The 22689-nt window shown below is 40.8% G+C and overlaps 1 protein-coding gene across 8 annotated transcripts in view; it reads left to right on the top strand.

Annotated features, from left to right (window-relative positions):
- Positions 1-22689, top strand: part of ITPR2 (inositol 1,4,5-trisphosphate receptor type 2) — a 268651-nt gene that overhangs the window by 77944 nt on the left and 168018 nt on the right. For 4 of the 8 annotated variants that reach the window (XM_065032515.1, XM_065032506.1, XM_065032489.1 and 1 more), the window contains 11 exons: positions 1392-1543; positions 2928-3027; positions 3176-3336; positions 5732-5873; positions 7071-7229; positions 8195-8367; positions 10805-10924; positions 11027-11212; positions 11826-12077; positions 13084-13228; positions 13775-13925. In XM_065032515.1, the coding sequence (XP_064888587.1) occupies positions 1392-1543; positions 2928-3027; positions 3176-3336; positions 5732-5873; positions 7071-7229; positions 8195-8367; positions 10805-10924; positions 11027-11212; positions 11826-12077; positions 13084-13228; positions 13775-13925 (1741 nt within the window). Of the gene's footprint in view, positions 1-1388; positions 1544-2927; positions 3028-3175; positions 3337-5731; positions 5874-7070; positions 7230-8194; positions 8368-10804; positions 10925-11026; positions 11213-11825; positions 12078-13083; positions 13229-13774; positions 13926-22689 lie in introns of all 8 variants that reach the window. The other 4 variants (XM_065032510.1, XM_065032498.1, XM_065032469.1 and 1 more) reach the window with 1 other exon arrangement.

Here is a 22689-nt window from a genome sequence, read left to right as displayed (position 1 = left end):
TTGATAATGAAAAAATAGTTGTTTTGGAAGGATTCAAAAAAATGCCTTGAAATGAGACAATAACTAGCTATTTCTTACATAGTTTCACTCATCCTTGATTTTGTTGCTTAATCAATTGGCAATATGAATAATCAAAGCTTTGCCCTTGATTATCCCTTACAGTTTGGCTTTAATCAAGGTACTAATGCAAAATGAGTACAGTCTAGCCTCTTTACAGTGCTTTGTACCTCTCTTCCGTAGTGGTGCGCTATAAATCATAATAACAGTGTCCCAGGTTTCCAGTGTTTGATTTTTCTCTTCTGGCTTTCTTCATTCCTCTTTTCCTTTTCCCCCCGTGATATATTTTGTGTATGTGAAGGGCCCAGGACTCCCAGTCTCTTAATTGGTCATTAGTCTTTTGCAATACATGTAATTTAACCCCCCAGAGGAGCAGCTTTTACTTATGCCAGTAATTCTGTTGGTTGCTGTGTGGTTAAGGGCCCAAACTCTGCATTACTCCTTCAGGCAAACATATGTGCTTAGGGAAGGTAGCGTTCGGAGTCTGCGAAGACAAGGGTGTGTAGGTAACTAAAGATGAAGAGGGGTGCTCTGTGTGCCAGGTCACAAAATTCCCATGGACCTTCAGCAGATGGCGGGACGAAGATCGCCACCTTGGATTCACAGGCCTCTCCTGGGGCACCAACACAATGTTGTACCTGTCACTTGAAAGCTGGGCACTCCCAAGCGAACAAACTTCTCCTGTGTCAGTGGGCACACTCTGTTAGAGCCAGCCTCCAATGCCTTATCAGCCTCTGCTAAGATTTCTTATAGACTCCAGCTGGTGCTTTGTGTGTCCCCCTGCTTCCTGTGGCAAGTTGATCTTTGTGAAGCAGATAATCTGGCTCTCCCTGTTTGGAAAGCTTGTTTTCGTGACTCTGAGCGTATGGTGGGGAGGAAAGAGGCAAACGTAAAACAACTGTAGAATTAGGCAAATTGCTTACTTTTGTAATCTCCATCCCCCTTGTAAAAATCCAGTTTTAATTAGTTCTCTTCTTTTAACCTTGGCCCTTTCCAAACCAGCAGTGTGTAGTTACGCCTGTTGGGAGTGGAGGGTCTGCAGCTACCGCAGGTTTTTTGAAGCTGTAGGTGTCCAGTAATAATGTATACAGGACTGCAGTCTCTCTGTAGCTTGTGACCTCCTGTTGTTAAAATGACTGTCTGAGACCCCATGTGCCTGGGGCAAAGTGCATCCTTCTGGTTACACACTCCAAAGCCAGTCATAGTACATTCTCACTAGAATGTAAAAGAAGCAAAAAAAGTACAATTCAAAAGTATTACTTGTCTGCAAGGTAATTGGAGAATTTATAATGGGTCCTGATGCAAGCAAAATAACCCTTGTGCCGAATCAGCAGAGAGACGGCGACCTTCCCGCTTCAAAGAAGAAACGCCAAGCAGGGGAGAAGATTATGTATACTTTGGTCTCAGTGCCACATGGAAATGACATCGCATCTCTCTTTGAACTGGATGCCACCACTCTTCAGAGAGCTGATTGCCTGGTTCCAAGGTAAAAAAAAAAAGAAAAAAAAGGAAAAAAAAGAGCGAAAAATAGTTCTGCACTGACAGGGTTTCTTCCTAGCCTTATGATGGTGAGTAAAGCATAAAAAATCAAACATGAGCAGGTATTATCCTTCAGTTAAAATATGAGGAGTGTTCGTGGATAAACAAGGGATGTATAAAACATGATACTGCTGCTGTGACTGGGTAAAATAATTATAAGGATAAAACAAGTGACACTTGAAGAGAGTCTGTGAAGAGAAAAATAATGGGCTAAATATTGCACGGATATATGAGGACAGAATTGAGCCCTGTGCACTGTTTGAAAAAAGTGCACTGCTAAGAGGTCTAACTTAGTTGTTCCCAACAAAATAATGTGTACGGTGAACTGGGCTTCTCTTTAGCTGACAGATCATGATGCCACTGAACACATTTGTTATTCAAATGAATTCAGCAAGTGGCTTCTGGGTTTTAATTGTGAATATTTGAAATTTCAACTGTGTTGGTTGGCTGAGATTGGCTGGGTAAGTCACATGGTGTTGGTTGTGACTGAATGGGCATACAGACACTTGGGGCTAGTTGTTATGAAAATTGATTGTAAAGCTGGGTACCCACAATACTGATGTATGAGCTTTGAAGTGTATTTGCTATGCTAAGTGTTGCCAGGTAATTTACTTACTTAAATACTCAAGCACATCAGCACGAAAGAGAGACCATGAAGACCACAGTGAATATATTTAAAAGGTAGAATTCAGAGTAAAAATTATAATTTATTTCTCAGCTCTGCTTTTTAATAATGCCACAAATTATTATATGGAAATAATTTAGAAGAATCTCATGTCTGCTCTTTGTTCAGTTGATTTTCACTTGAGAAGTGGTACTGTAAATGCTTGCTCCCTGGAAAAAGGGTTTGCAGATCATAATGGTGAAGCTGTGAAACCGTGATCAGTTTTGCTTTCTGGCTTTTGTGCTGTGACAGCTTGAAGGAATTAGTTACTCTGAAGAAAGAATACTAAGAAAAGAATTGGTTTTATTCGCAAAATATATTTATATTCAGATGGGGTTTTGTAACATCTTCCTTTTAAATTTTTTTATTTAGGGAATATTTTACTCCTAGGCCTATGAAAATACTTAAAACCAGCATTCTGCATAATCCCAAGATGCTGTTTGTTCTTGCTGCAGCTCTGTTCTGGTGGAGAAAGGAAGAAACAAAGGAAAAGAGTACTACAGTATCTTTTAGGTCTCCCTCATCCTTTTGTCACGAGTGGCTGTTGTGACCCACGCCCTCAAGTCTCACATCACATCATAATCACGTGTTGCTTTGCATCCCACCTTGCCCACTTTAGCTCAGGACTGATCCATCTAACCTGTTCTTTGCTTTGTTCTCCTTTTAGGAACTCATATGTCCGACTGAGGCATTTATGCACTAACACTTGGGTCACTAGTACCAGCATTCCAATAGATACTGATGAAGAGAGGCCTGTGATGTTGAAGGTAAACACGTATATCTTGGAGTTGGAATCCCAAACTCATTCCTGAAGTTCTCTACTGACGATCTCACTTCTAACATATAAAATAAGCATAATAATTAGGATAAAGGTAAGAGGATTACTTACTCATATTAAAACAAAAACTGTTGCAGATTGGAACGTGCCAAACAAAAGAGGACAAGGAAGCTTTTGCCATCGTATCGGTTCCTCTGTCTGAGGTCAGAGACCTAGATTTTGCCAATGACGCAAACAAAGTTCTAGCATCAACTGTTAAAAAGCTGGAGAATGGAACAATAACTCAGAATGAAAGGAGGTTAGTGAGCTTTAATTTTTTCCCCTCATAAACTGGTGTTTGGTTACTCATGACATCATGGCATCACAGTTGTGGGTAAGTTAGTAACATCTGTGTGGACATAGAGGCAATTGGGAGAGGGTGCTTCAGTGCTGAGAATGCTAGCCTGGGATTAGATTCCATCTCTGTCAGAGCATCCTTGCTGCACCTCAGGCTGGTCTGTGTACCTCATCTGTAAAATGGGGGTAAACAGCACTGCCTCAGCTCACTGATTGCATAAATAAATGGGTAGCTCCCTGGAGAATAGCAAAGTGTTTGTCTTCTTTTCCTGTAATATTCCGCTTCTGAGCTCTGATGTGGGGATCCTCTGCATTTGATTTTCATGTACAAGAAAGCCGTCTGTATGGTGGGCAGCATGCTGGGCTCTTGATCTGTGTGGATTTCACTGTACCACATGTTCTTGCTGCTAGAGCACTAGAAGAAAGTCTCAGAGTGACCGAGAAGCTGCCACGATAGTCCCTTCCCTTTCTTATTTCCATTTTTCCCTCTTCTCTTTTTCTTTTACATAATTTTTGTGTTTACCCTTTTAATTCATCTGTGTTTCAGCCGTAGCGCTATTAAAATGTCTGTTCTTCACACCCGCCCCTGAATTAAGGGATTTTGTTGTACATTGTAGCCAAATATATCCCACTGCCGGTTATGTAGTTGGCTATTTATTTTCAGCTGTCTGTGGTTAAACTGATTACTAGGCAGCATCTCTGGCAGTGTTAATTTGTAACTCCTGTTCCATCACACTTCATATACAGCTTTTTGCTGAAAATGTTAATTTTTGGTGATAAAACTGAATTTCTGCTGGCGGTTGTCAGTAGCAATTAGACCAGATGGTTTAATATCAGGTGGAGGATCTATAGTAGCAGGCAGATCTGTAATGGCCTGGCTGTTGGTACTCAGCCTTGAAAATCTGATGGGCCATCTCATGATTGAGTTGGACCAGGGACCGATACAACATAATCAAGGTGTGACATCCCTGTATTAACCTTGCACTACTGTGTCACTGCAACCCAGTGTTGTCAAGTCTTGATGTTGACAGGTTGGTGCAGCACACATGTAAAACATTTCAGAGTGGTTTCAGAGTAGTGCCATTATTTGTTTGTTCCTGTGATTTCCTTAGGAAGAAATCACTCTTGTCTTTTCTCTGTTTTATCACTTTCTTGCTTAGGTAAGTAGGGGTCCCAACAATTTATTCCTGATAGCTCCACCCTACATCTGCCTTTTCTTCTTTTTCTGTTGGGGGGGACCTTGCTGTTCTCCACTAGTGGACTGTGACTTTTTCAACTAAAGCTCACTCAGAGGGTTTAGCTGAACAGCCCAGCCCTCTCGTGGGGAATAGAATAGACTATTTCAGTTGGAAGTGACCTACATTGATCCTCTAGTCCAACTGCCTGACCAATTCAGGGCTGACCAAAAATTAATGTGTGTCGTTAAGGGCATTGTCCAAATGCCCCTTAAACACTGACAGGCTTGGGGCATCAAGCAGCAATCTAGGAAGCCTGGTGGAAGCTTTGTGTCTGGCTCCCAGAGACAACTTCGAAAATCTAAGGAGCATCTCCTGGCCACTTTCATAGCATACCTAGAGGTTTAGTAACTATAGACTGGATATCATCCAAATTCAGTAGATGTTCCCCCAGGGTAGGGGACATGCTTGGCTTTGTTTGTAAAAGATTGCTAGTTCTTTTGAGGGAGATTCACTGAAATCTGTGGGCAGCCATACTTTCTGTGCATGCCTGGCGAGGTATGTTAGTAACAAGGTGACAATGACCACTGATAGTGTTCTTTCTTTTTGGATTTTCTGAAGGTGCTAGAGAAGGATTTACAACTGCCTTCTTCCTTCTTAGCACTTGTTTCTGCCAAATCTTCTTTTGTGTAGCAAAGAATGAGTGAAATAAATATAATAATTTCTCAATAGTTTGTTGGGTCAGTAGGGAAATAGTCTAGCTGTAGAATGTTTTTATTCCTCTAGTGAGTCCATCATCTTGTTTCACAGACCCATGTCCATCATAAACTATGGAGATCCTTCCTAGCCTGCGTAAGTGTCTTTCAACTGTTGCTGGGCCTTGAGGCAAGCTGGTATAGATTTTAGATTTCTGAATACTCTGCATCAATCCAGCATCCTATGTTTTTCTCTCTTTTTCCTTCTGGTTGTTGTTTAATGCCTTAGTAAACATCCTTGTGATGTATTTAAGCCTCTGCTGAACTAAGGCCTGGAATCCCTAAGTACATGTCAAACTTAACTTTGCAGTGATTGAGGTTCCATTGTGCTAGATAAAGCTTGTTCTAAAAGGTGATTTTCTTTCTTAATGAATCCTAGCAAGTGTTGAATGACTGTATATAATAATGGTCTGTCTATTCATTCTAGGTTTGTAACCAAGCTACTGGAAGATCTCATTTTCTTTGTTGCTGATGTACCTAATAATGGGCAGGAAGTTTTGGATGTGGTTGTTACTAAGCCAAACCGGGAACGACAAAAATTAATGAGGGAACAGAATATATTGGCTCAGGTATGTCCTATTATATTAATAATTTGCTTTTATTTACAAACAGATCATAGGAGAGAGTAGCTTGAGAAAATGTTATTTTTCAGGAGCTGGGCTTATGCCATATTGGGTTTTTGTCTGGCTGGACTGGGTAGGTATGATATTCATTAGTCAAAGCTTGCCTTTTGGTCTTCGAATCAGATAGAAGCATGTGGGGCCAAGTCTGCTATTTGTTAGTTTCTTGTGCTTCTGATGACTTCCAAGGTTGTATTTGTTAGCAAATTGTTAACGAAATTTGAAAGAGGTTTGCTGCATGGTCCCAGTCCTGCAGGAGTTCCCCATATAGGAAAAATCACACAGAATCACAAAATGGTTGGGGTTGGAAGGGACTTCTGGAGATCATCTAGTCCAACCTGCTAAAGCAGGTGCACATAGAGCAGATCTCACAGGAATGTCCAGGCAATTGTTGAATGTCTCCAGAGAAGGAGACTCCACAACCTCTCTGGGCAGCCTGTTCCGTTGCTCTGGCACCCTCAAAGTAAAGAGGTTTCTCCTCATATTCAGATGGAACCTCATGTGCTTCAGTCTGTGACCGTTGCCCCTATTCCTGTCGTTGGCACCACTGAATAGGGTCTGGTCCCATCCTCTTGACATCTACCCTTGAGATATTTATAAGCATTGATAAGATCCCCTCTCAGCCTTCTGTTCTCCAGGCTGAACAGACCCAACTCTCTCCAGACCCCTCATCATCTTCATAGCCCAAAAATTCTGATGCCCTTATGGATCCCTGACTTTGTATGAGGGCCAGCTTGTATGTAAATCAGAATTAATATTATCTTCTAGTAGTTTACTGAAATGTAAAAAAATAGTGAAAAGGATGAAACAGGCCATCAGTCAGTCTTGTACTCCTTTTTCATGCTTAATTTATCCAAAGTTAAGGCACTTAACTTACAATGTTTTAAGTTGGGAATAGCAGTCAAGAGAAAGCAATGTCAATCAAGTTGGTGGGAAATTTATAGCTAAATGTATAAAGCTGTAATACCGGAGACTGTTGGTGTGCCTCCACTCACCTACATATGACTAAATACAAGTGCAGTGATTCCCTTTGGACTTTGGTCAATATATCCCTTGTGCTGATCCTGTCAGAGGACATTTCCATTGACTGCTATGAGCAAAAACCTTGGTTTGATTTTTATTCTAAGTGATTTTGATTTTGAACAGATATTTGGGATCCTCAAAGCTCCTTTTAAGGACAAAGGTGAAGGATCAATGCTGAGACTTGAAGACCTAGGTGACCAGAGATATGCCCCATACAAATACATGTTAAGGTTATGTTACAGAGTTCTCAGACATTCCCAGCAGGACTATAGGAAGAACCAGGTCAGTAGTATTTGAGATAATTTTCCTCATGATTTCTGTAATAATATAGTCACCGCATTTACAGATGGGATTTTGTGGTAATTTTGTGTTAAGGGGTGGTGAAAGGTCTGAGTTTAGTAATAAGAAAGAAGTCACTGTCATATACTGCCTCATGCTGAGGAACGGTGTTTTTGTTTTGTAGGCATTTGTGTATTAATTTTCAGCAATGAATATCATAAGCTCACCTTATACATTCACGGGCTCCCACTGAGGCTGTGTTCCTCTCCCATTCGTGGGCTTTCTGTTGTTAAAACCATGCTCTTGGACTCTGAGTTGTAAAGTGGGGAGTCTGCAAAACTACCTGGGTTCTTGTTGCTTAAGTATTTGTGGAGGAATGGCGGTGAATTAAACCGGAGGTTATTCTATCAGGTAGCCTGATTTCCCACTGTGGGAGACTCCCTGTGAGCAAGAGATATTTCAGAACATGGTGCTGAGTGCTTTGCACATTGCAGCGGGGAAAAACTGCACGAACTTTATAGGACTAAAGAGGCTAGAGATAAAACATTGAGCTGCTATGTCTGGCTTCTTTGTGTTTTTTCTAATGCTTTACTGAAAAATTTCTGTCTTGAAGGGGGAGAAAAGGAAGAGGAAAGACTCAGGAAGGAAGGCTTCTTAAATGTTATAAAAACCTTTTGGTTTTAAAAATTTTTTTTTTTTTAAAATTGGTTGCCTTTTCTTGACTTGTATAAGTTTTCATGGATTTGTTCCTTTGGTTTATGAAAGAATAAGAAGAGTTAGTAATTCCTAATGGTGAATCTGTTTCTTGGGGTATATGTTCTAGGTGTTCAGATGTTCTTTTGTTCAGGCCAGTTCAGAGAGGAAAGTTTTGAGAGTTATTTTGATTGGTAATTGAGCTGGATTCTTCCGGTGCTAAAAGAAAAACATTACTGCATAACAGGTCATCATGGGGATTTTCATTTTTTCAGGAATATATTGCTAAGAACTTCTGCGTCATGCAGTCCCAGATTGGTTATGATATTCTGGCAGAAGACACCATCACAGCTTTGTTGCACAACAACAGAAAACTGCTAGAGAAACACATCACGGCTAAAGAAATCGAGACGTTTGTTAATTTGCTCAGGAGAAATCGAGAGCCAAGGTTTGAAGTGGTTCCCATAACATTATTTTTCTGTATTGATAGGCTTTTATATTTCCAGTAGATTGTCATGCAGTCTCTTTCTCTCAGCTTAATATTTTTTGACCTCGCAGAAAAAAAAAAAACATGTCATGCTAGAAAATATCAAAAATACCTTTAGTACTTGAGATTAGACAATTTCTGCTTTTCAGAGCTAGAGCTACTGAAAAGCAAGGTTTACACACTAGAAGACACTTTTGCAAATTTGGTTGTAGTTCAGATTGGGACAGAGAGAAACAAATTTAATTTCTCATAACTCTGCAGCTCCTCTGTGAAAATGGCATTTGTGTTGATTCGTCTGCTGATAATCTTGGTGCAAATTACACATCAGTTTTTCTAAGCTTTTATTAATATCGGTTTTCCTGCAGGTCCTGAGTCCCAATCAGATCTGAAAAGGGCCTAGGACAGTGAAGATCCCAGTGAATATGTGTCCTAGACCAGATCTTGTTCCAAATTAGAAATTATGGCCTTGAACTTCACTCAGTCGGAAATTTTTTTTGATCAGCTTTAGGTCAGAATATAAAGGAAATGTATTACCAAAGTAATACAAATATAATAAATTAACACACTGAGGGCAAATTTATGTCCTCTGTAATTGTGAATACAATTTTTTCTGTTAGCTGAAGGCCCTGGTGCTCCACTGCTTCAGTTACTCTTTATGTATCTGCAACTGTTTTGCCTCACTCTCTAATCTCATTGCCTCTCCCATGCTAAACTGTCTTGGGTTTGGTCAGTACTAAGAGGAAACCACATGACATCAGCTCCTTAGTGCTGAAGGGTCCAAGTGTTTATTGACAATCTCATGTCACTTTTTTGTGCTGGAGGATGTCATAGTTGTCATAATATTTGTTGCATAACTAAATGGTGCAACTGCTGTGTATTCACTTCTTTAAGGCTGAAGTCCAAGAGCAATAAATATTTGAAAAATGTACCTTATGAAGATGGTGCAATCTGAACAGTAAAGGTTCGATTTTCTGACACTTATTTTCATGGAGAATCTCGTAGACTTTTGCGGCACTGTTTGTTGCAGTGTGCTCTGAAATACATGAGCTACAAAATTTAAAACCTTCCTGAGTTTTAGCTCCAACTAGGTAATTCCTTCAGAATTCTATGTAATTATGTGCTGCTTACGTAGTGTTATCTTTGTTATGCAATATTGCTGTGCACTATTAATTACCTGTTGCCACAAAGCTTCATTTCGACGATAGGTAAAATTGGTGATAGTGTACCCTAAAAATGCTTTCTGCACTCATCCCTTGCTGTTCCCAGATTTCTGTGGGGAGTGTGGTCTGTGCTAAGGTAGAAATGATTTTTCTGATTCCCTTTGGTAGGATGATTACCTATAGAGGTTCAAACTCTTGGATCCTTGAATGGCTGATAGTAGATGGTCCATTTTTTTTCCTAGATTTCTAAGGAAGTGAAATATGTGATCGGTGTGTATGTGCCTGCTCATATCTTCTGCCCCACCAGCTCTTGAGCCTCTTGCCCAGTTTTAGCTACATTTGCTAGAGGAGAGGTGAACTCAGAGATACTCAGTTCCTATGAATGTCATGAAAAGAAGGTGCAAAGAGGGAAGAGGTCCTCTTTGTATTCCAGTGAGGCAAAGGCTGCAATATGGATGACTGTTAATACACACCGAGGAATCCATGAAAGAGGGGCAAGAAGCAGATACCTAGTGAATGTTCCAGCTGCAAGGAAAGCCTTAGCCTGAACCTTTTTAAATGTCAGAAGACATATATTCAAGAGACAAATTCATAGGAAACTGCTTTCCATGCAAAACTTTGTTATTTCTGATTTATGTGGAATGACCTCTTTAAATACAGAGGTCTTGTCTTCAGGTCCTGCCAGATATTCTTCTCTCTGTTGGCTTCTAAAAGGTGGAAGTCTGGACTCCTCCAGTGCAGTGGCAGTTCCTCAGAGGGCACACGGTGATCTCCAGCACAAGGAGCGTTTCCTTGCTGCTTGGTTTGGGGAGATGCTTGTTACCTGATGGTGGAGATGGGTGAGAATGTGTACTCTTGCTTTTGGTTCCTGACAAGGACGAGGGCCTTCAGTGGAGCTGCCCTGCCAGCCAAACTTAAGACAACCTCAGGCTGTTCTTACATTCTGGCACAACTCTTTGGCCTTTAATTTGCTGAGAAGTGTCACACTTGGGATATTTTTCTTTTCTCTCCTTGACTGATAGTTCAGCACCATTCAGAGTGGCTCTCAAAGCTTTTACTCATCTTTGTCTGTTGTGAGTTGCAATAGTATGAGTTGGCAAAGATCACATATTGATAAATCTCTCGATATACACTCTCTTGAGCATATTAGTGATGAATACTAGAGATTTTTACCGCAGTGTTTATGTGTAGCATTTTAAGTCTCATGTTCTGTTCCATCTGTGCTTTTTTGACTGCAGATTCTTGGATTATCTATCGGACCTGTGTGTATCTAACACCACAGCAATACCAGTAACTCAGGAACTCATCTGCAAGTTTATGCTGAGCCCAGGGAATGCTGACATTCTCATTCAGACCAAGTGAGCATACATAATCAGAACATACTTTTTTTGTTATCTGCTCTGTGGCTGTGTCTGTAGCAGTTTGCTAGTGGCTCCATTGTGAATGGTTTGTTTTTGCAGGCTGGTTTCAACACAAATGGACAATCCCTTGGAATGCCCAGTCATCTCGGATGACATTGATGAAGAGGAAGTGTGGCTTTACTGGATTGACAGTAACAAGGAGCCTCATGGCAAAGCCATCAGGCATCTGGCTCAGGAGGCAAAGGAGGGCACAAAAGCTGATTTAGAAGTTCTTACCTACTACAGGTAAAACTGCTTTTTCAAATGGAAGAAAACGTAAACTCTCTGAAGACCCTGGTGCTGTTCTTTATCCAGTTCATTTGCCAATATCAAAAAAGGAAAACAGGTCATGCCAGAAATTGAGGTTAAAAGTTTGTTTCAAGTTTTTCCTGTCGGGAGCCTCACAATCTCTGCTGTCTATTCCAGACAAGTCTTGAGTTTCCTTTGTTCATGGCAGCTCTTTGTGTCTCTTTATCATCTTAACTCTTAGTTTTCATTTGGCTTTATTTTAGGTTGTGCTGCCCCGGAAGCAAGGCATGCTCTGAGGAAGGAGTCCTGAGGATTAGAGGGGAAATGGGATCATGGAACAGTGTCTTAACACTGATTGGAAACAAATAGTTCTTCCATAGAGCAATGCTTCCTTTGACTTTCAAAGGGAGCCCAGTCTTCACAAGGGCTGGAGCCTGATGTTAGCATTTTTAGTGGCAAGTCGATCCCTTGATTAGCAAAGTCACTCTTGTTATTTTTTAGGATTTATATCAGAAAGGCTGATGTCAGGCTTGTAAAATGAGACTGAAGTATGTTGTTTCATTTCCAACTGATTTATTTGAATATCGTATGTTATTGCCTTTTTTTTAAGGTATCAACTGAACCTCTTTGCAAGAATGTGCCTGGACCGCCAATATCTCGCCATCAACCAGATTTCTGCACAGCTGTCAGTAGACTTGATCCTACGCTGTATGTCTGATGAAAGCCTCCCTTATGACCTCCGGGCTTCTTTTTGTCGACTGATGCTACACATGCATGTGGACAGAGATCCTCAGGAATCTGTGGTACCTGTTAGATATGCCAGATTGTGGACTGAAATTCCTACTAAGATCACAATTCATGAGTGAGTTGGAAGTGTTTAAAACTAAAGTACAAAAGCATTTTGTAGGAGTTAGTCTCAGAACAGCATGGTTGTAGATGCAACATGCATGTGAAAACACGTTTTGCTGCAAAGCAAAGAGTTATTAATTATTGCTACTCTTGGAATTTTCCATGGGTAGCTTTACATGGAAATATTGAGGAAAAATAGAATGGCCTTTCCTCAGACCAGCTCTACTTGAAGTAATCCAATTGTGTCTAACATTACAGGTTTGCTAGGCTGGAACTCAGTCTTATACCTCAAGCTCAACTGAAAGCCACAGTTGGAAAGCCAGAATTTACAGTTAGGTACAGCTATTGCCTGACAAACAGTTCCCAGAGGCTTTGGCCTCCATCCAGGAAAGTACTTAAGCATGTGTTAAGTATGGGAGAAGGACCTATTGACTTCAGTGGAAATCCTCTCTGGCTTAATTGATTTGATGGAGCAGCGCCACTGGGCTAGACCCAGACAGGGAGTATCTGGCTGAAGAGACAAAGAGGAAGAAGTATAGCAGTGCGGCAGACAAGATTGCTTCTGGTAGAGAGATGAAGGACTGTTTCGACATATGTGAAAAATCAGTCCTAGTTGGTGGTGCAAAGGAGGAAGCTGATTGTCCCCAGCTGGTTTTCTGATCTGCTGTCTTCCTTGCGGAAATAATAAACTCTGGCTGATGGCCAGAGAGGGCAGCAGACACTTAGTGACTTACTGAATTGCCACAGCAAGATTTAAGAGTGGTATCTGCCAGAACTGTAGTATTTTCCTGTCTCTGTTATTCCTGTTTGCTGCAACCCTTCCTGGCACTGTTGGAGGGAAGGTTTGTGCATCCTCTTTGTGTATCTACCAAGAAATCAGCTGACCTCTACTCCTTCTCCTTACAGAGAACTGACAGTAATTTCATAGCATTGTGATGGGTTTAATTTTTTCTTTAGTGAGAGCAGATCCTGATATCGGAGGTGTTTAATTTTCCTTCCTTTTGTGCCTTCTTTTGTAGGTATGATTCTTTCACAGATTTGTCAAGGAATGAAATGAAGAGGAAGTTTGCGCTAACTATGGAATTTGTAGAAGAGTACCTGAAAGAAGTTGTAAATCAGCCTTTTCCTTTTGGAGACAAAGAGAAAAATAAACTTACATTTGAGGTGCTTCTCAGCTATCTGTATCCTACTTACAGTATTCCTCCTCTTTTCAGATAAGTTGACATCGGTTCTTTCAAAATAAAGGTAGTTGCAGAATAAATGTTGGTGTAAAATGTCGTAAAGAAGCACCAGTTTCCAATCCCAGTGTTCTTGATAATGACTGTTACTGCAGAAAATAATACTACTGTCTGCTGTGAAACAGCAGTTTTCCTTCTCCTAAGATGGTTGTGTTTCAGTGGCAGGAGGAGGGATACGTGTGTGGGTGAGTGGCCATGTGCTCTTTCGCTCCACATTAGTGAATCAGTATGCATGGATTTCTTCAATATAAGTAAATACTATCCTATGTGTCTGACCAATTGTTTTGTATAGCCCTGAAAGACATTTGATGTTACTGACCTTAGTCCAAGACCTGTTTAAATCAGTGGAAAGACTTGTACTAATTTCAGTGCACTCTAGATCTTGATTTTTGTGAAATGCAACTATATTGCACAGCTAAATATCACAAAGGTTGCCAATACTTCCTTCATTTTTAATTTCTTTTTCTCATAGGTGGTGCATCTGGCTCGAAACCTCATATACTTCGGCTTTTATAGTTTTAGCGAGCTTCTCAGGCTGACTCGGACACTGCTGGCAATTCTAGATATTGTTCAAGTTCCTATATCATCATACTTTGAAAGGCTGAGCAAGTTTCAGGATGGAGGTGAGAGAAGCGTCAAATACTGTTATTCCAGTGTGTAACTCCTTATTTAAATTGGAAATAACTTATGGAATGTCTCATTGGTCTTTGAAGGTTCTTTATTCATGTGTAAACCCACTTACAGGAATGTATTGCAGGATACGTTGATGGTCAGCTCTAAAGGAAACTTTTTAAACAGAGCTGCAGCCTTCACGAGCTGTGGTTACTGTTCTGGTGCTGCTGCGCCTTCGCTTGTTTGGAATTGAACTTTCAAATCTGGATCTAAGCCTCAATGTCCCTTGTGCTGAACTTGCACTTGCCTGGCTACAGCAATTCTGATGGCTCATGTGTGGCACAAGTGTTTATTAGTCATCTTAGCACTTCGCTTAAAGGGAGAATAAGATGCTAGTGGTCCCACAACTGCAGAAGCACCAGATGGAAGTCCAGATGAGGTCATCCTCTGCATGTGTTTGTCAGTTTGGAACATTCTTTTTTTAACCCATACCAGAGTGTGTGCCTGACAACCCCAGGACAATACTATATGTCTCACTGCCTTTTCTACCATGGTTTAAGTCTTAAAGAATGAGCATACCAGGAAGATGCTGAAACTTAGCAGTGTAGTTTTCCTGTGTGTGGGGAAGGGAGATGTGAAAGTCATGTGGACTGAGGGTCCAGGAGACTGGCTGGTGGCAAAGTCTGTTTCAATATGTGGTTGGTGTAAGTGTCATTGCACTGCCAGCTGGCCCACAGCACCAAAAAGGATGAGCGGTCTTGTCTGAAATAGCAATTATTTTGTATTTTCTCTGGGAGGCCTTTTCCCAGCCTTTGGATTTCCTAATCATCAGTTTGCTCAGTCACTCGTACAGATACCATGCCTGAGTGTGCCATCCTTCATAACTTTTTTCTTCTTCGAGGTTCACGGGCTCTGGATAAATGTGGACTAACATCGTCATCTCTGAGCCAATAAGTCTTGTGCTTGCTTCACATGTTCTTTCCTCCATCACTGCCAGTGCATGTTACTGAAAGCTCCTGAAAGTCGTTCCTGCAATGCTGTGCACACTAAGGCATGCTACAGCTGGCTGCAGTCCTTCTACAGCGCTAGAGAAAGACTGTATGTTCAGACACTTGGAATTATGTTTTCCTTTTTTGTCTGTGAAATACTGCATTGCAGACTCACTTCTTGAATGATGCTGGACTCCGTTTGACTTCTGGCGTATTGGCAAGATGGAACATGCAGATCTGGTTCTTCCATTTTGTTCTCTCTCTGCTTTAGTCTCTAATCCTGATTATACATCTAATTCAGTGCTTTCACTCACCTTCATTACCCATAAAATTGTGTTTCATCCTTAATTCCCTTTCATTTCTGTTGAAGGGTTTCCTTTCAGGCTATATAGAAAAGAACCACCCATTGAGTGCGAACAGACCTGCTCTCAGTTACACTAATTTCCATAGCAATTCCATGCAAATAAATGAATTTATTCTGAAACAAATGAGTGTGAAGGAATGCAGAAGATGTCACCACCATGCAAATGGAAGCTCAGTAGCCTTGTTAGTAACAATCAACCATTGACTGGAGCCTTGTTGCAAACTTTTGTCACACGTTTATTTTTATTTCACCTTCTTTCAGCAAAAAAGTCACAGAACAAAGGTGGGTTTTTTTTGTGTCTTTGATTAGCTTCAGTTTTTATAAGGGTTCTTTAAACTTTTTTCTTCGCTGTAGCTGTTTATCTTTTAAACAGTGGACTAGTGCAAGTCAGAATATGACAATTCACTGCTGTTCTTTTGGACATGATCTGTGGGTTGGTGTTTTTATTCTTTTTTTCTTCTTTTCCTGTTAACTACATGGCTAGAAAGCCCATTGCTTTAGAGAGGGCTTTTTGCTGCCTCAGACTGTTGTCAGTCATGTCTGCCATCTGAAGGGAGACTAGCAATAGAGATATTGGCTATGCTGTCCAGGCTTAAAAATAGGCATTGAAATTTTGCTGTGGAGAGACTGGTGTTCTTGTTGTTGAAATAGTTATAAGACTTGCTGGAGAGGCCTTTTACAGTCTTTGATAAAAGACAAGGATGCCTGTCTTTGGATGGCCATATCTTGTCTTCACTCTCCCTCTTTTTTGATTGACATGTCATAAAACACATAAACTCTGCATTCACTTTGAGCTGAGACAGAGTAATCCTGAGTGTTTAACTGCTATGCCCAAGCATCTTACTATTCTCCTCCTTTCTCTGGAGGTGCATACTTACCTACCCATGGGCAGAATTAGACCTTGAAGATGCGTGTACCACAAGGATGCAAAATTTAGAAGCAGTTTAAGTAATTCCTATTCACTATTTTTGAGCAACCAGCTCATAGAACTTCATGTCTGAAGAACATTACTCAAGCAAAATGGGAACATTCATATCATACCTTTGAACACAGAGTATTGCAGGTAGACGTCCCTCCAACACGTTACTGCTCTAGGGATGTGTGAGTTTACACAGCTTCTTTCTTAAGGAAAGTTAGCTTTCCTGAGTTGCAAAACTCATTACATTGGTGTGGTGTTTCGATTTTTTTTTTTTTTTTTTTTTTTCCCAAAGGTAAGATTGTATCTATTGTGATTTTGTGTATATACTATGAATGTGTGCAAGCAGATTATTAGTTTTGGAGTTTATAAAAGTTGTAGAGTTTTGTGTTGTGCTTTATTTCTTTATTTTTAGTTCATCAGTCAGTGATCACAAATGTCTAGGCATTAGCTTTAATTCAGTAAGAACATCTCATACTTTGAGATTAGAGCTTTGAAGTGTTGCTCTAAAACCCAGTTTTGACAAACACTGAAAGTCAGCCATGATGTCTGGAACTGATGGTTTAATGGCATAAACAATTGTGTTTAAATTTTATACAGCACTAGGGGCCTGATCCTGTAACTCTAATGTTGGGAAAGTGCAACTGAATACCCATTGGGGCTTTGTATATTTAGATTTTCATCACTGTCTCATTGTAAATTTACATAGACTAATATTAAATTGATATTTAACAGCAATATTTTGTCGATAATTACGCCTCTTCAGAAATGCAGTTGATTTCCAGGTTCTACAGCAAGTAACTTGAGAAGAGGTTTGACCAAATGGAAAAGTCATATAATTCCTATTCTGCAACTGAAGTAGGTTGAAGGTGGCAGCTCTACATAAGCTAAGAATTTTTTGTAGGATCTATTTATTTTACATGATAGGTCTTGCATTTTAGTTTTTGTACTAAGTATTGCTATCCATGGGAAACTCAGTGCTGAATGAATTTGGGAACAGATAGGGTATACTGTCTTTCCATTATTGACATTGGTTTGTTCCAAGTCAGTTGCAACAAAAGCTTGCACTGTCTGATTCCCATAACGTGGAGTTGTAGGGCACTGGTGAGCTTGGCTCCTTAGTGGTTTGGCAACTGCTCCACATCACAAAATCTAGAGTCAGGATTTTAGGAATGGGTAGAAATATAGTAATGGTGGGGGGAAAAGTGAGGTGAGTCATGGCTGTGGGAAGCCTGCCTGGAGCTGTGCACCTCGAAATTGAACAACCAAATTCATAACCAGCAATTTGGAGTCTTCTTCCTTGCTTAATATTTATTTCTTAAATAGACCCACTTATTTCAGTAAAACCACTTGCTAAGTAAGGAAGTATATATAACAAGTTTTGAACTGTTGAAGCAAATCTGCAAAATAGGATGTATTTTTAGGCTTAGTGGAAGTTCCATAAAAACTTAATTAACCTTTTACCATCCTTCACTTAAATTTGACTCATGTTGATGGCTGAGGTAGTCCTTGATGTTGTGTGTGAGTTTCTCTATATTGCTTCTGCAAAGATTCTGAAAAGAGCCTCATTTTATTGTTAACATTATGCCTTCCTTTAAAAACCTTGATTTTAATGCCACTGTCAGTTACCTTAAGCAGAATTAAATTAGTGCACATGTAGTTCTCAGCTGTGACCTTATTTGACGAGGACAGATTGGGAAAAGTTGGTTAGAACTATTTGTGAGATAGGATCCTGGAAAAAGAAAAGATGTATGTTTTTGGAAATGCTTCTTACCTAGATTGTATCCTAAAAATGAATTCACTTGACAATGTTGCAGCCAACTCTTTTTTACAGTGTCTTAACTTTGAATCATTTTTTGAGGTTATTTGAAGCTTGTGTTTTTCTTTTTCCCTTTTAGATTCTAAAAAATATGGGGTTTATAAAATATACTGCCTGTATCCTAAAGAGATATTTTTTTAAGGAGAAAGTGCAGACTTCATTTAGTAGTGCTGTCATTCTAGCACCTTTCAAGAACATTATAATCTTTTGCAGTTTTAATTAAAAGGTAAAGTCATTGCTTTCCTAATAAGTGCACCCTGCTGTATCATTCCAGAGTCAGGATCCAATCTGCCTTGTCCAATACTGGTTATTTATTCTCTGTGAATTAAAATGCACATCTTTCTCTAGGTGTGATTGATCTTTCAAATAGCTGATTTTAGTCAAACCATGCAGCTGCAGCATATGTCAGGTCTGAAAGATGAAACGACATGGTAGTATTAGCAGGCAAGCTACACATTTGCCATGCAGCTCAGTGCTATTTAGTTAGTGTTGTTTGGGAAGGAGAATAATGACATGCAAGGAAATACATCCTTGAATTTAAGCTGCATATGTCTTGGGATGCAACTCCACAGTGCTGGGCACTGATTTGAAAACCAGTGAGACAAATCTAGATTATCTGCAGATCATGTTTTTCCCTGAAGAGCTCTATGTAAATCACTACAATTTTCCTGGCCCAGGGTCTGCTGACATCAGGCTTTTAGCTCCCTGCACTTCCACAAAGGAAGGCTGTGCTCAGTGTCTTTGAAACAGAAGTTTTAAAAACTACATATAAACTCCAATTGCTCCTGCTTCTGTGATTCTCACCTATTCAAACTGGTAGCCAAATATCTCAGCTCCTTCATGTTATGTCTGGGTTTTTAGCTTGGTAGCATATCCCTCTTGTAGACCGAAGGGACTGAAGATCTGTGTATAGGTGTCCTGAGATCATGAAACATTTACATTTGAAATGTATTATGAAGAGTCTGACTCCTTTGTCACACTGCAAGCTTTGCTGCTTTGTTGGGTTGTACCCCAAAGGATTCAACCCTGGCAGGGGTCAGAATGGGGAAGCCCTCACTCTCTTCTGAGGACTTCAGGACTGGTGGGCCACCATCTCTCTGCAAAGGAGTCGTCCTGTATCAGTGTGTCAGGGGACACTCGTCTGGTCTTCTGTCCCTTTGATACATCCTGTTATTCTGCTTAGTCCCTTTGCTTCAGCTGAGCAAGAAGATTCCATCCTTCTTGGCTGCAACTAGGGAGACATACTGCTTACAAGCATCAATAGTGAGACCGATCCTAGAACAGGGTTGAGAACATGGTTGGACAAGGTTGCCATTTCTACTGTGCCTGTGGGTCCTCCGTGAGCAAGAAGGACCAGGTTTCATCTGGGACTGTTAGAAAATACTATATTGTTTCTCAGCCTTGCATCCATGACTGTTATCACCTCTTTTGTCTGGTTGATGGTTTGAAATATCTTCTTGAGCCACACTTTGATTAGCAGAGCTAATGAGGCAGTGGCTACCTGGCAGACTGGAGCAATAATTCATGCCAGCAGTTTATGAAAAAGGGGTTACAAAAGAAAAAAGGATTTAACCCTTAGGAAAGTTAGCTGTGTTAGTCACAGCTGTCTATAGCAAAGCAACTGCTGTTCAGTAAGGAATAATGTCAGACAGAAGGGGAGGTCAGTCTGAGAGTTTAATTCTCTAGCATGGACCATTTCTCTTTCCTCCTTGTTCTTTCCCTCATCATGAGACCTGTGCATTAATGTGATTCCAGAGACCATTGCTCCTCTAGGAATCGATATCTCTTTCATAGATGTAACTGTGCCAGCAGGCTTTGTCCCCATGATGCTCTTTGCTTTCAAGGCCAGCATGCTGATGGATTTATTTTTTCCTTCGTCTAATCTCTGTGGCATGAAAGCTGTATTTTTCATACTGCTTTGTGGTTTTGGGGATAGGCAACATCAACAGAACTTACAGAACGTCAGGAAAAGGTGAAAGTTTGTAGAGTTCTACCATGGCTGGGCAGCAGTGAGTTTGTATGCAAAAAGGGAGGGCTTGTGGATATACTGGAGGTAAGTGGAGGCTGGAGTGGCCAGATTCACTTAGGGGGTGGGTAGCAAATGTATGTGCATAGCATATTGTTGGGTTTGTTCGTTTTGTCTCATTAGTTCTGAGGGCTGTGTAACACATAGAAGTGGCTTCACCTTCTGCCCTTAATGTTATGCATTAGGTTTTCTGTGAGGCTTACCTGAGGTCAGCTAGTTATTGAGTGAAGAAAAATGGTTTAATGAAGAAATAAAGTGTGATTCTTGGCCTGTTTATGGTAGGTCTGCAGTCTTTATGAGCAAATTCTGTAGAAAACCTGTAAAAATTAATACCTCTTTCACAAACAGAGTTGTAAAGCTTAATGCTTCGGGCAAATAATATATAGCTCTAAAGGGTTTGAAATTAAATGTGTTCCTTTAGGTACTGAAGTGTGGTTATTATATGTCTTAAAATGGCTATAACTACTCACACAGAAAAATTAAGTTGCAGAAAGTAATGTGGCCAAATCAACAAAGGCAAAGAAATGTAGGGCTAAAGCTGCCATTGGGGTTTTAATTTAGCTCTTGGTAACTAGACGCTGCTGCACATACGGTTCCCTGCCAGAGGATCCCCAAGGCCTGGCAGCGCTGCATGCCTTAATATGGCACTGAAGCTTTAGGAAGCTTATGGTGGAGCAAGAGTACAGGTCTCACTGAAATCCCCAAAGTCAAGGCTGTTGGGAGTCAAGGCTCTTGTTTCAGCAGTCATGGGGAAAGTGACTTGCTGTTGTAAGTAAGCAGCTGTAACTACTACCTACCTACACTGAGGCACCGTTTGAGCTTTGCTGAAAACTCGACTTTGCTAATGGTGAAAGTTTTGGGCTTCCAGCAACATGCCTGATGTCTCCTAATGTAGCAGTGAGCTTGGAAACCAGCCTAAAGCTTCCTCAATGCACTGGCAAAATTCAGGTTTGCCTCACCAGGGCTACAGTTGGTAAAAGCTAATTACATGGGAAAAATGAGAGTAGTTGAGTACTAAGAAGGCTTTGGGATTTTGTTGGGTTGTGGATGAGAAAGGAGGTCTGAAGAGCTGTGGTGGTAGAGGTTGGCATGGCAGGGAAGGGTTAGGTGTGTTGATAGCATGGGCTGTCTGGTTTGTGCCCTGCTGCATTGGAAGGGGGCAAGTGTTTTCTGGGAGGTGTTTGGAAGAAGTTGAATCATCAGGTATCCTAGTCAAAGCATGCTCAGGTTTGATGACATCAGAGAGTTGTCTGTGTAACTCAATAACCACAGAGACGACGCGAGAAATGACATTTTTGCAAAACCTTTGATTTGTCTCCTTCCCCCCCAAACCCCTTTTAATATAAGCGAGATTGAACAATGTATTTGGCTTTTATGGACAGGTTAATGAAAGTCATTGGAACAGTGGTTGCAAGTACATTTGTCTTTTCTGCTCATTAAGTACTGAATTTCTTGAAGAACACATCATATGTCAGCTCCTATTTAGGTGTTTAATTCCAGAAACATTGAGCATCCAGCTTTTCCAGGCCCTAATGAAAGCTGCTGGATGTTCAAATCCTTTTGAAAATATAGGCACTTTTTGCAGAGCTAAAAATAGCTGAGCAGTTTTGAAAATTGAGTCCCAGGAATCCACCTTTCCTATACCTGTGTTGAGAACAACCGAACAATAATGTTAGTAAGTGCAGACTTGTCACGTCCAGCCAGAGGTAAGAGTCGGGGTGGGGGGAGAAGTGACTCAGGTTTGTGGGTCCCCTTGGTCGGAAAACAGTACACACAGTACTTAAGGTCCATAAACAAAAGGCTTTTATTTTGCAGCTTGGCCCAAATGGTATATGATTTGGTGGCAGAAGGATTTATGTTATTGTAGGTTCAATTGGTAAACATAAAAAGTTTGCAGCATATGTGGGACTGTAAATCTTATGTTACTATATTATTTATAAAAAGGAAAGCAAAAAAAAGTAGGAGTATGGGAAAGAAAGAAAAGAGAGAGAAAGATTTCACCATCCTTATGGCCCCGCTTTATGTGTGATGGAGTTGGCAGTCTCGGATCCAGCAATGCACAGCATCCTCCAGTGTCTTGTTCAGTTCACTAATGGGCATCCTGGTCCTCAGGATGGTGGGTGGGTGCTGCCAGTGCTTGCACAAGGTGGACCTTTATAGCCATCTGGGTTGCCGCTTGCATGATTTTTGGTCTTTTGTGGCGGTGTAATTCCAAAAGATAAAAAAGTCAGGGTGTGTGTGGGGGGTAATTGTGAAAGACTGACAAGTCTCAGGCCATCTTGAAGGGTCTCAGCTTTTTCCCTTTTTGCCGTGCTGGGCATATCAGAAGGTGGAGTTATGTGCCCTCCAGCACGTCTCCCACCTCCTGTATCAGCCAGCCGGCCTTGTCTGTGGCTCATTAACTTGGCATCAATATATAAATCACAATTCACCTTATACTGAATGTACCATCTCCTGTGGCTGGATGAACTGCCACAATGTTTGAGCCATTATTCGTATCAGTCTCTGACAAGGCTCCATCCCTCTGTGGCAACTAGGGACCAGATCAGGTGTGTATAGTTCATTTTTAAATAAACAAGGCTGCAAGTCAGTTCCCTGGGTTCTTGGGGATACCTGTGGAGTGGAGGGCTATGGACAGTATCTGCCAGCCTTTAAGGCTGT

Source organism: Columba livia, chromosome 1, assembly GCF_036013475.1.
Source record: "Columba livia isolate bColLiv1 breed racing homer chromosome 1, bColLiv1.pat.W.v2, whole genome shotgun sequence".
NCBI classification, from domain to species: domain Eukaryota; kingdom Metazoa; phylum Chordata; class Aves; order Columbiformes; family Columbidae; genus Columba; species Columba livia.
Note: the sequence above shows the minus strand (reverse complement) of the source record. Positions and strands in the feature narration are given on the sequence as shown.